Source organism: Equus caballus, chromosome 7 (assembly GCF_041296265.1).
Source record: "Equus caballus isolate H_3958 breed thoroughbred chromosome 7, TB-T2T, whole genome shotgun sequence".
Lineage (NCBI taxonomy): Eukaryota > Metazoa > Chordata > Mammalia > Perissodactyla > Equidae > Equus > Equus caballus.
The window spans coordinates 27,431,586-27,444,625 of record NC_091690.1 but is presented as its reverse complement, the minus strand read 5'-3'; the positions used below and the strand labels follow the sequence as shown (position 1 = coordinate 27,444,625).

Here is a 13,040-nt window from a genome sequence, read left to right as displayed (position 1 = left end):
CTGTGATAAACATCTTTGGGCATTCTACTCTTCTATACATCAGATTCTGTCCTTTGGATAGATCTCCCAGAAATGAAATCATTAGGTTCATCTAGAACAACTGCAAAATTCCCATTTAGTGATTACCTATCAATGACTCTTCAAATGATGTAAACCACTATTAACATTTTAAAAGTAGGTATTTTATTGTCTGTATACCATTACCTCAACACTTGAAAAACAGCCTTATATAAGCCTAGCAAATAAAGACAAGCTGAATCAATAAAAATATTTGATGTATGAATATTTTAACAGTGTTTTAGGAAGCTGCTCATCCTACCAAGGGTTTCAAGCCAAAAGGGAACAACATAACCAAGAAAAAAAAGACTCCACCTTGGAAAACAACTATACTCTAAGTACAACAGAGTTAAGAGCTCATATTTACAAAACAAATACAGACAGTCCCCAATTTGTAAGTGTTATACTCCAAAACCTCATTTGTAAGTCAGTTGTTTATAATTCAGAATATACTTTTACAAAATAGATATTTATGATAAAAATATTAAAATGGTAGGTTCCTAGGTTAGTCCGTGGAGGGAGGTAGGGAAGAGTGACATTGAGACTTAAGAGATCAACATCCAGTGAGAGGTACATGATTGAAGGTTTTTATTTTCAGAGAAAACTGAGCATGTTTTATATGGAGAAAGAAACAGAAGAGAAAAAGAAATGAAAAGCTGAGGTTTCTGGCAAGACAATGGGAAACGGGATCTACAACACAGCCAGGAAAACTAAACACCATTAAAAGAGGGGACACCTCGTTCCTCTACAACAGGAAGAAAGGGAAGGAGGACAGGCTGAGAAAGAAACAAATTCAGAGATATGGAGGCAGTAAGTTAAAGAGGGATGTACCTGATGGTTTTGATTTTTCTCAATGTATCTATTCAACGAATATATGTCAGGCACTGGGACACAGAGGTGAAAAGACAAGATCCCTGATTCTGAGAGGAATCAGGCAATAAACAACAGTAAAAAGGAAATCAACAAGAAAAATACCAGGTTTTATGCAGAGGATTAAAATAGAATAATATAAGAAAATGCTGGACGACTAGTTTAGAATAGTGAACAGGGAAAGCTCCTCTGAGGTGAATTTAGGCTGAGTTGAAATTACAGGAAGAAGCCGGCCATGTAGAATCAGCAGAAGAGTAACCCAAACAGAGGGAACAACTAATCCAACAGCCCTAAAGTGGGGACAGGTTTGGATTTGTTTGAGGAAGAGAAAGGTCAGGGAGACTAGAGTGTAGAGAGCAAGGTGGAGAAGTGATTAAGAGAGAGACGTGGAGTAGGCAGGAAATTCACAGGGTGACATTATGATGCAGCCTAAAAGATAAGCTTTTAAGTTTTCAATTAAAATTAAAAAGGGCCAAATGTTTTAATATCTTGACAAGACTGTATCAAACAGTCATATCAAAATGTCCTCTTTCAGGGGCTGGCCCTGTGGTGTAGTGGTTGAGTTTGGCGTGCTCTGCTTCACCAGCCTGGGTTTGTAGGTTTGGATCCTGGGTGCAGACCTACACCACTCGTCAGCCATGCTGTGGTGGCAACCCACATACAAAATAGAGGAAGACTGGCAACAGATGTTAGCTCAGGGGAAAATGCTCTTCAGCAAAAAAAAAGTCCTGCTTCAGTCATTTACCTTCAATAAATTTCTTAACCTCTGTACCTCAGTTCTTTTATCTGTTAAAAAACAGAGATAACACTACCTCATAATAAAACATTTATGAAAGGACTGCACAGTTTCCAGTAAAGTAGGCATTCAATGAGTGTTAGTTCCCCTCCCCATTTCCATACAACTTGACCAAGCTTAGCAGCAGGGTAGGCAGGAATTATCTGTTGAAGACAGAATGGCAGACCTCACATCACCCTTTGATCACTCCCAGAAACTGAGACCTTTACTCCTACTATCCTGGCTATGCCACAGCTACCTTTCCAAACCTGCGTGGTTTCTTATTAATTGGTAACCAAGGAAGAGAGAAAAGGCAGCAGGCCACCCAAGAACAGCACGATGAACAATCTGCAAAAGCTACAGTATCCATCCTGTCAAAGGTCTAAACCGAGCAGCGCTCCCAATAAAAGTATCCACATACATATCCAGGGCTACACACACCAACCCATATATTCTCCCTATTTAAATGCAAATGCATTAATATCAAATTCAGGTTAAAATGTATTATTTGCCTAATATCTCTGGAAAAAAGGTACAGTACTTCCTTTCCACAACAAAAAAACTAAACTAAAATTGCTCTAGTGTTACAGACATATGCCCAACTTATAACATGTAATCAATAAATGTCATTAATGACAATAAACTGAAAAAATGCATTACCCCTCATAATATACCAGATTTAAAACAAGTTAAAAAAATATCTCCAAAACACTTGATTAGTTCGCATTTTCAAATAACTACCATGTACCTTCCACAATGTTTTCTGTCCCCTCCTTAGAATGTGACCTTGTAAAGATCACTTCTAGATTAAACATCTGCTGTTCTCAAGAACTTTTTGAGATGAACTATTGCAGGACTGGGGAAATCAGCACTTCACTAACAGCTCTGAGTCTTTTAACACTAACATAGACAATAAAGGAAGTATACAGGTAGATCGACTCTCAATATTAAAATCTTCTGGAAAGAAAAAAAAGTGCCCTAAATATTTATAGCCTCTAGGGAAAAAGTTCCAAAAAGGCTCCGTGAATAATTCAAGTCAATAGTTAACAAACATCAAAATCCAAAACAATCTGCCTTTATTACTTAGTGAATGTTAAATCGGCAGTCATGGTCAACCTCCAAAGCACAAATGTGCACTCTGAGCTTAAAAATATTCATCAAAAAATTTCTCAAAGATAAAATATTTTCCTGCTTAGTCCATCTTCCACTCCATTTGGCCAACTTTATTTTGCTTCCCAAGTCTTGCAATAGCAAAAATGGCTTCCTTTTGTTTATTTCTGCCTGTACATTTCCAGCATCATCTAGAACAATGTCAAAAAGAAACGTGCTTAGCTCTGGGAAACTAACAGTATCCTTGTACAGCTGCCATATACTCCATTCATAATAGCTTTCTCACTGGCTGAGCTCCTCCCTTTGCTCCTGCCAAGGCCAGAGGTCAATAGAAAACATTCAGAAAGTGCTATGATCACAATAAAGAGAAATAAAATTATGCTTGGAAATTATTAAATTTTTTAAAAGAAAAAAGAAGTTACAGAGAACAGTGCCTAACTCTATTCTGAACACAGAATCTTTTCTAACACTAAGGAACTTGCATTTCTAATTAGGTAGAAAACTATAAGCATCCAGGACTATGAATGACTGAGGATTCTTATCTCCGTAAACCTCAATTCACCCATGGAAGCATTTTTCATTGTAAATTTTTTCATATGTTAAAACATGATTAAAAATAAGCACTATGCTTCAAAAATGAGTATTCAGTATGTTGAGCTACACATAAAACACGTAAAATTTTATTACAGTTTTAAAAGAATCAATATTGCTCAAGAGAACAGGAGGTATAGCGAAAAGGACATCAGAGCAGGGTCTGGAGACCTGGGTTCTCCTCTGATGACTGATAGTAAATGGCTACGTGACCTTGGGCGAGTTATTCACCTCTCTGGGTCTTAATTTCTGCCTCTACAAATGAAAGAGATGAATTAATTTCTAAAGTCTTCTTACAGCGTTAAGTTTTAGAAACTCATCCACTCAGAAACTTGAAGAAGTTTAACAGTTTTACGAGTGTAAATATACAGCGAAGCTTTTAAATGAAAACAACTCATGACTGTTTTTCAAAGAGAAATCAGAAACCTATACTTTTTTTTAAAGAAACATATTATCACTAGATAACGACCCCAAGAAAAAAGTCTTTTACTCCTAATTACTATTCTCTACTATTGATTTACCAAAACTCCACTCAGGGACTTGAACTGTAATTACTACCTAATGCTTCTCAAATATCACCCAACACTATTTATTAAAGACACCATGCCACTTATTACTAGTTACCAATCTCATTACTTTCATTTATCCCATTAGTTGCAGAAAAAAATACTTTTAATACAATGTATGAAATTAAATAACCAAGATGTGCTGACAGTTTAACCATGCAGTTTTTATACATGGATTCTATTTCTAAAAGGAAAAAATAATTCTCTACCCAGACTTAGTGCAACTTCAAACCGAACACGTAGCATGAACCAGAGATTAAATGATTTTAGCATAACTTCTGGATGTCAGACCCTAAATAAGGAACACTGTGGATTAGGATACTGCAGAGGCGTCTGCTTGCTCTAAAGTCCTTCCCCAGTCCCAACCCCCTTTTCTTGTCTCTGCCTGTCTTGTCAGTGATTAAGTAATCGTTTGCCTAATGATTCCCACAGAGGGTTCCCAGAGCCCTCTGTGTACCTTCAGTTACCAGACTGCAAGTGTAAGCACTGGGTCATCTTTAACTCCCCAGCACCTGGCACATATACAGCCAGCCCTCTGGTCCTCTGTATCCAAGGGTTCCACCTCCATGGATTCAACCAACCTCAGACTGAAAGACATTCCACGGGTGGGTGTGTACTGAACACGTACAGACTTTTTTTCCTGGTCCTTACTTCCTAAACAACTATTTACATAACATTTACATTGTATTAGATATTATAAATAATATACAGATGATTTAAAATATTCAGGATGATGTGGGTAGGTTATATGCAAATACTATACCATTTTATATAATGGACTTGAGCATCCACAGACTTCGGGATTTGCAGCCTCCGGAGATCCTGGAACCAATTCCCCATGGACACCGAGGGAGGACTATAGTTTGTGTTGAATAAAAGTGTGATTGTGGAAGGGTGCCGACAAAATTTTCACCTAAGCTAACTAGGAACCGACTACCATATTTAAATCAACAAATTAGACAAGGATTATGGGTGGAAGCAGATTGTTAGAGGGCAATGTGCCCATATATATTTTTTAAAAGTTTAACGTGCAATTCCTTTGACTCAGCACATTTCATTTCTAGGAGTTTAGTCTAAAGAAATATTTAGAAAGTGCATAATGGATAGACGCTACAGCAATGTTTATAGTATTACAAATCAGAAATAACCTAGAAAATTATCAATATAAATTTATTAAATAAACATACATAAAAATATCCATATTATAAATTCTTACACAGTCTTTTAAAAAAGAATTCAGGAAGACCTATATGTAGTATTAACAAGGATAATCTCCATAATGTAGCAAATTTTAAAAAAGAAAAAATTCTAGAAGCATTTTTGTTTAAAAAAATCCCACTTTTGCTTAAGAATGTGTAGTTTTGAGTATGTATTACTTCCAAAATTTAAGAACATAATAATTAAAATCTTAAACACAAACAAGACACTCTACTGCCATTTCTTTAAAAAAAACCTGTCAAGCTTATCTAAAATAAAAGCAACTGCGGTACGGAGCCTTGCTACTTCAAGTGTGGTCCCTGGACCAGCTGCACTGACGTCATCTGGGAGCTGGTCAGGAATGCACCCAGATCTACTCAGACTGTAGTTTTAACAAGATCCCCAGATGATCTGAATTCATGTTAAAGTCTGAGAAGCATTGGTTTATAAGAAATCACTTAACAGAGTCTCAATACCAGTTCAAGATCCACATAAAAAACAAAAGTATTAGCTGGGTGACTTAGACAAGTTAATTGATCTCTCTGAATCTTAGTTTCGTTCTCCTAAGACACCTTATTTCAAAACTTTTGATGTATCAGCAGACGTGAAATTGTAAACTGCTCTGCAATATACAGAATTATTAGAACTTAGTTATCAGTCTTAGTGAGTAAATGCTAAAAAGTCAACTACTTGCTCAAATTAATAAATCCTTCAAGGGTAATGCTCCATCCAACTTTCTCAGAGCCACGTAGGAAAAGGGATTGGAGGGATGGACCCCAAACTATAGATAGTGGTTATCTCTGAGAGGGTAGTCATTTGGGAGTATGAGAATTAAAGGAGACTTTCACATTTTGTTCTGTATATTTTATGATTCACAAATTGTTTTTCAGAAAGAGCACTACACCTAAGTACTGCTATTCAAAGTAGGTCTAAGAAAGGAAGAGGCAGGATTTAGGATCCCATCCCACTCACTGAAGTACCAATGAGTTGGCCACATTTTAAGACTTCCTCATGGCTGATCCCAGAGCCAGACGGAAGGCAGCAGTCACTGGTGGCTGTGAGAAGGTGCCCAGGCAGTGGAGTCTGCTAAGCAAGACTAATAATTGATCCCAAAAGCTGCAGAGAGCAGACCCCGAGTCACTGCTTTCTTCGAAGGGAATCACGGGAACTTCTATGGTAGAGGAATTCCATCTCCTCAGGGCTTGAATCCCCAGTGGGTGTGCACCACCAATGCCATCATTAGCAGCCCCTTCTCCGCCTCCTCCTGGAAGCTGTTGCAGAAAGGAACACTGTGGGGACAGAGCTGAGGCCTGCTTCCAGTGCTCCTGGTTGACTACTCCCACCTATTTCCTTCCAGCACAAAATGTGCTAATCAGGAAAACATTTCACAATGACTTGCTTGTTATAATCCCCCTCTCCTAACACACTTAATGTAGATCAGAATTAACAACTTCATTGGAAAATGATTGAAATTTAGGCTTAGTTTTCAAACTAATACTCAGTCCATTTTTCTTTTAATGTTCTAGATTAGACATTAGGAGAACAATTTTTCATAGTATAAATGTTACTGTATGTTTGAATATAACACAAACTCTGCTGAAAATGAAAAGTCAGTCAATTTGCCCGTGATTTATCAGGTTCATTATCTGTATAGTGTTGACTAACAACATATTAAAAACAGGTTTTACTATAGCAACAATCACCAAAAACTTCAACCAAAGCCACAAAATGAACAGAGCAGAGTATCGTCTTCCCTAGCCTAACTCTAGTTTTATTCTATATACCTTTCAAAATTTCTATCATGAATCACATGGAGTGCTCAGTTGAGCTTGTGTTTCATAAGGAATTATGAAGAATTCTACATACTTTGGGGGAGTTCTTAATAGGTTTGAAAACAACACAATCATGTTTTACAATGGCTATATATAATACCTTTATAACCAAAAAAGGTAAAACTACTCTCAGTAAATGTTACTTTAATTCAGCACTCAGGGGAAAAAAGATTCCCTACCTGATCCCCCTAATTAATCACAGAGAAAATGAGGGACTAAGGTTTTATTTTATTAAATAATTGCACTCCGTTCAGCAAGTACTCTGTGTTAAGCATAGGAGCTGAAATTAAGACAAAGCCTTGTTCCTGAGGAGCTCTGGGGGGTGGGGGGGGGGGGGGAGACAGATGAAATGAAAAGTGGTAAATGCTCCCACAGATAACATGAATTAAGTACAATGGGAAAATAATGTGTACAAGCCTCTATGATAACCATGCAGAGTAACCAGTACACATAATTTGAAGAGACACAAACCCTTAATTTAAAAGTAGACAGAAATTTCAGTGAATGGTACCAGTTAAACACTCAGTATCACTCAAGAGAACATCTTTGCTTGAGTGTGAGAATGTGGGGGCGGGAGGCATCTGTATGAGGATTGCTGTTGTGTACCTACATAGGTCACTTTCTGAATAAATGGCCTTTGTTATTGAGACTTTGTTGTATACCTGAGAAGGATACTGTATGAGGGAAATAACCAGGTCTTAAGAGGTGGGTAATCGTGGATCCAAGTCAGGATTCCGCTATTAACTCAGTTACATAACCTCTGAGCCTAAGCGTCTTCATCCATAACACAGGGATGATACCGCCAAAGGGCAAGTCAAGAAACAAATAAGTTTAATTTAATTCAAATTAAAAACCTTTTCCAAGTTTTTCCTTTGGGGCACATAAAGCAATTTAATTTAACAAATATCTACAAAGCACTTACTATTGTGTGGGGCCTCATGACTGGACACTGCAGGAGATAAGCAGATTATAGTTGCTGTCCTCATGGAGTTTACAATCTTAAGAGGTTGAGATAAACACGTGAGAAATAGGTACATGATGTTTAAACTTAAGAGATCCCAGAACACTCTGTACATACTTATGCAGTCACTTTTCATTACAACGTAATCTCTGGAGTGTAATCATTTAAACCTAGCACTATGCTTGGGACTTGGTGAGCAGGCAAACACAGGAAGGATGAAAGGTAAGAAGGGAGGGACGAAGCAGTCCAATGAAATATACCAACTCATAAATTCTACCAACTGTTATCTTACTTTCAAAATATAGACAGATACTCAAGGTGCTTTTGGGGCAGGGTGGGGCAAGTAGGAGAAGCTAGGTAGCAGAAGGATCATCTTTTGAAAATACATTTTTAAACTTACGCTTTAAAGGCAAGCATTTTTCCAATAAATTATAACCCATTAAATACATCAACACTTTAATGTTTTTAATAAGGTAGGCTAATTTAAAATAAAAACATAGTATGCATCTAAAATACTGCCAGCATGATGCTCTACTTCACAGGTGGGCAAACTACAGCCTGTAGCCTTTTTTGGTACACCTGCAAGCTAAGAAAGGCTTTTACATTTTTAAAGAGTGGTAAAAATAACAACAAAGAACATGGAACTGAGTATGTAGCCAGCAGAGCCTAAAATATTTGCTAACTGTCCCGTGACAGAAAAGGTATCCAGGGCCGGCCGGGTGGCGCAGCGGTGAAGTGTACACATTCCGCTTCTCGGTGGCCCAGGGTTCGCCGGTTCGGATCCCCAGTGCGGACACGGCACCACTTGGCACACCATGCTGTGATAGGCGTCCCACATATTAAGTACAGGAAGACGGGCACGGATGTTAGCTCAGGGCCAGTCTTCCTCAACGAAAAGAGGAGGACTGGCAGTAGTTAGCTCAGGGCCAATCTTCCTCAAAACAAAAAGAAAGAAAGAAAGAAAAAGTATCCAACTCCTGCTTTACTTCATAAAGGAATTTTGAGTCTTTCACTAAATTAAATACCTTGATATTTCTAAATTTAGATTTAAGGCAATTTATAACATTTCTTTCTCCATTCCATTGCCCAGTCGTCTCTTTACTTACTAGTCACTTTCTTCACATCTAAGTATTTAGACAAATATTAATTACAATACACTAGAGTAGAAAACAAAACTAGAGGCTGACCATGTCTTTTGTTTAATAACAAGCATTCTAGCACAAGCATTTTTCCAACCAGTTTAAATTCCACAATGGATTAGTGAATCGGGCCTATGTTGAGCAGAACCCATGACTTATGCCAACTTCTCCATCTGCATACATCTAATATTGGGGGAGGTGAGGAGACTAACAGTTCCCAGTACTAAATCAAGAAACTGATTAATAATAGGCTGGAATAATATCCACCTAGCTTCAGCAACAAGAAGAAAACAGGTATGAGACGGTGACTTAGATTTAAATTCAATGAATGTGTGGGACATTTGTAGATTTGACAGTAAGTTGTTACTTACACCACATGGAGGGTTCCAGACGCATTTAAGACTTTCAACAATAAAAATGAAGTGGAAAGAGAGAACATCGATGCTCAAAACATCAAGAGTAAAAGAGACAGTGCAATTACCAACACCACAGAAGGATTCAGAAAACCTGGAAAGCAGTATGAGCCTATCAGACTAAAACATCAGAAAGAACAACTAAGTTTTCATTTTAGCACTACTAGTAATATGTGATATGGAGCACAAAAAGCACTAAAAATCATCTTCCAAGACAAGCAACACATCCCTCTCCCGACACTAGAATGGAAAAGCTGGAAGCTTACTTTCTTTGAAACTATCAAAACCTGAAAAGCATTTTGACTCAAAACTCTGAGTCCTCCTTATTCTTACCAAATAATTAAACAGTCTGCAGAAGAAATCAAAATTCAATACACATACTTTAAAGAGACAAAAGAGTAAGACTCAAGGGGGGATCTTATTTGGACTACCTTACAGTGACTAAAAGTTTGATAGTTTTTTATTTTTTTAAGGAGAAGTCTCTAATCAATACAATTTGATAACACTGCACACACGTCTTATATGAGAAACTTATAAGAAATGCAAGTACTTTTTCTATTCCGGAAGAACCTTTTTAGTCCATAACTGTAAATCCCTAAAATGCAAATCTACAAACTTCAGATTTTGAATACATTCAATATTTTTTTTAAAAAGATGTCAATTCATTTAAAGTTTCCTTTACACGCTTAACTTTCTGTAACGGTTTTATCACAATTTCTAATAATGAAACTGGCATTACAATACCAACATAATCAACATACAAACACTTACATCATACTTACAATACCAATTATTTAACATGAGAAAAAGTGGCCCTGAAAAAGGCGGCTGGGAAACCACTGCTTCGCACTACAGGCGTGTTAACTCACACACAGGACTTATTAAGCATTTATACAGCACATTTATATTTGCCAAGTGCTTCATAATAATTTTTATTAGCTGTTTCTAATCCAAAACAATCCATGAAGAATTTTACAGAAGAGGAACCTAGGCCCAGAGAGGAACCAAAGAAAACCAATTTTACTCTGCAGGAAGAAAAACACCATTCTCTTACAATATGCCAGATCCTTCTAATCACTTTTCATCTGCAGTGTGAATTTTGCAAAAATAAGTTATTAATTAATGTGAAAAATATCAAGGAAACATTGAATTCTCTGGGACAAATCATTAGACTACTTAAACACTTTCAAGTACTTGGGACTAACTACTATATTTCATTATATAGACACAACTATAAGGAAATAAAATTCTCCCAAATGCCAAACTTAAAGTGGCTAAATAGAAAGGCCTTGTTTTTCACACATGCTTAAAAAAAGACAATCAAAGCAGCTCATGGAACAAGCTTAAAGTCAGGTCCTGTAATAAAGGAGTCAGGTCCCTCCCAAAAAAAGAACCCGGCTAAAAGCAGTGTGTGCGAGGAGGAAGTTCTGGAAGAAGCCAGAATCTGCTTCTTAGCATACTCAAGTCAATACATCTTTCAGAAGATAATGGTTCTAACCAGAACTTGTGGTTGAATCAGTGCACATCTCAGCACCAGCAATGGATCACATCCAATGTTTTGGATGATAAAAACTTGAGCCAGCGCAAGATGCGGAGGAAAGTTCTTTTCTCGGCCATTTAAACATCCCGATGTCTTTTATCTTGGTGTTACATCTTTAACAAGAAAAACTAGACGCTCACCCGGAGCGCAGTTTGCCAGCGGAGTTGTCCTGACCCCAGGTCTCTCAATCACGGCCCCTAAATGTAATTCCCTGGTCAGAGCCCGACTCCCCAGCCAGAGAACAGCCCCAGCCGGTGAATCAAACACTCTTCCTCACCCCAACCCCTCCTATCTTCCGGGGCCAATTCCGTGACCCACATCCCTATACCCTGCACCGAGCCCCACACTCAGCACCCCCATTACACTTCCGCCCCGGTGGCTTCCCAGTTAACCTTCACCCCAGCCCCCACCCCATCTTTGTCTCGCTACCCCAAACACGCCACCTCACGTCCCCCCAATCCCAACCGCAGCCCTTCCCCCACCGCCGGCTCCCACCTTCCCAGACTCTTCCCCACCCCCACAGCCCCCACCCCTCGGCCCCGTCACCCCAGCTCCTCGCCTCCCCAGCCTCGCATGACCCTTCCCCTCCCCCAGCTTCCTCTGTCCCTTCCTTCCCCTCCTTCAGCCCCTCCGCCCACGCCCACCCCTGCAGCCGCGGGTTCTCGGTGGGCCTTTCACCTTGTCCATGAGCTTCCAGCACTTCTCCACCATCTTCTTGTCCACGGTCCCCGGCGGGTGGGGACTGAGGTGGTGGTGGTGGTGCGGCTGGAAGGCGTCCTTCATGAGCCCGATCAGGCCGCCCGAGCCCCCGGTGCCGCCGCTGCCCCCGGCCCCAGAGCCCTTTTTCACGTTGCCGGCCATGGCCCAGGGAGGGTTGGGGGCCCAGCCGCGTCTGCCGGCTCGGAGCGAGGGGAAGAAGGAGGCGTGAAGGAGGGGCCTCTCCCGGCCGCCGCCACCGCCGCCGCCGCCGCCGCCGCCGGCTGTCCGGGCGGAGGGAGGAGCGGCCGCGGGGAGGGAAGTGGGCGGCGCCGGAGCGCGGAGCCGCGCGGGCGCACCCCTTCAGAGAGAGCGAGGCCGGGGGCGGGAGAAGCGCAAGGAGCTCGGGGAAGCGGGCGGCCTCGTCTGGCCTAGGTAGCGACCCCTCCTGAGCCAGCCGCTCCCGAGCCAGCAGCTCCGGTAATGCGGCGGCCAAGTTTCCGCGCCGCCTCCCCCGCCCCCTACACCTGGGGCGGGGCCAGAGGGACCCTTCGCGCCTGCGCCCTCTGCTGGAGAAGCGGGGAACGGAGGGAGGCGGGGGTCTAATGTGGAGTCTGCGCACTAGGCAGGAAGAAGCTGAGCCCTCCATGTTCCTTCTGGGCTGTAAATTGGCTCTCCTTGAGCGGGTTATTGGAATATTTAAATTAAGACAGGTAGCCATAGAAAGAATCTTAACGTCTGTTCTTTCTCCCATTCATGACAAATGAGGAAATTGAGCTTAAAGTTACTTGCTTCTTCACACTGTGGGAGAAAAAGGGAAGTTATTTCCCCACCCACTGGTGTTTTTAAACTCCTCATGAAGTCGGGACCAAGGACAGGAATGTGAATGCTACGGATTGTTCAAGCTTGACTAGACCCCAGAAAGGCTTGAGACACTCAGGCCGCGAGCTCTTCTTCCAGGCCCTCTGACCTTCTGAAAACAAGACACTTCCCCCTTTTTTGGCTTCTGAACGCTAGTTTCTTTTCTGGGAATTGAATATGTACTTAAGATTCCACTGCTCAGCGCATTGCACTGCAGGTCGGCACCGCCAGCATCAGGCCCTGACCACAGAAACTGTAAGACAGCTGCGAGCCCCGGCCAGAGGTCTCGCTCCTCTCATGGAACAGAAATGCAGTTCCTTGTCACTACCACTTCTCTAATCTAAAAATTCTGTTGGAAGAACTTTGAAAAAAAGGAACTCCCTTCCAAAGAAGGAAGTGCCCTGCCCTAATTTGCTAATTCTGAGCCTCGGC

At 40.7% G+C, this 13,040-nt stretch overlaps 1 protein-coding gene across 5 annotated transcripts in view; it reads right to left on the bottom strand.

The window, feature by feature from the left end:
* CBL (Cbl proto-oncogene) overlaps positions 1 to 12,281 on the bottom strand; it is an 82,548-nt gene extending 70,267 nt beyond the window's left edge. Inside the window, exon 1 of one of the 5 annotated variants that reach the window (XM_070273773.1) lies at positions 11,730 to 12,281. Coding sequence is in view for 2 of the 5 variants with exons in the window: in XM_023644986.2 (XP_023500754.2) it covers positions 11,730 to 11,912 (183 nt within the window). In the remaining 3 variants the exon portion in view is untranslated. The remainder of the gene's footprint in view (positions 1 to 11,729) is intronic. The other 4 variants (XM_023644986.2, XM_023644988.2, XM_070273775.1 and 1 more) reach the window with 4 other exon arrangements.
* Positions 12,282 to 13,040: the final 759 nt, after the last annotated feature.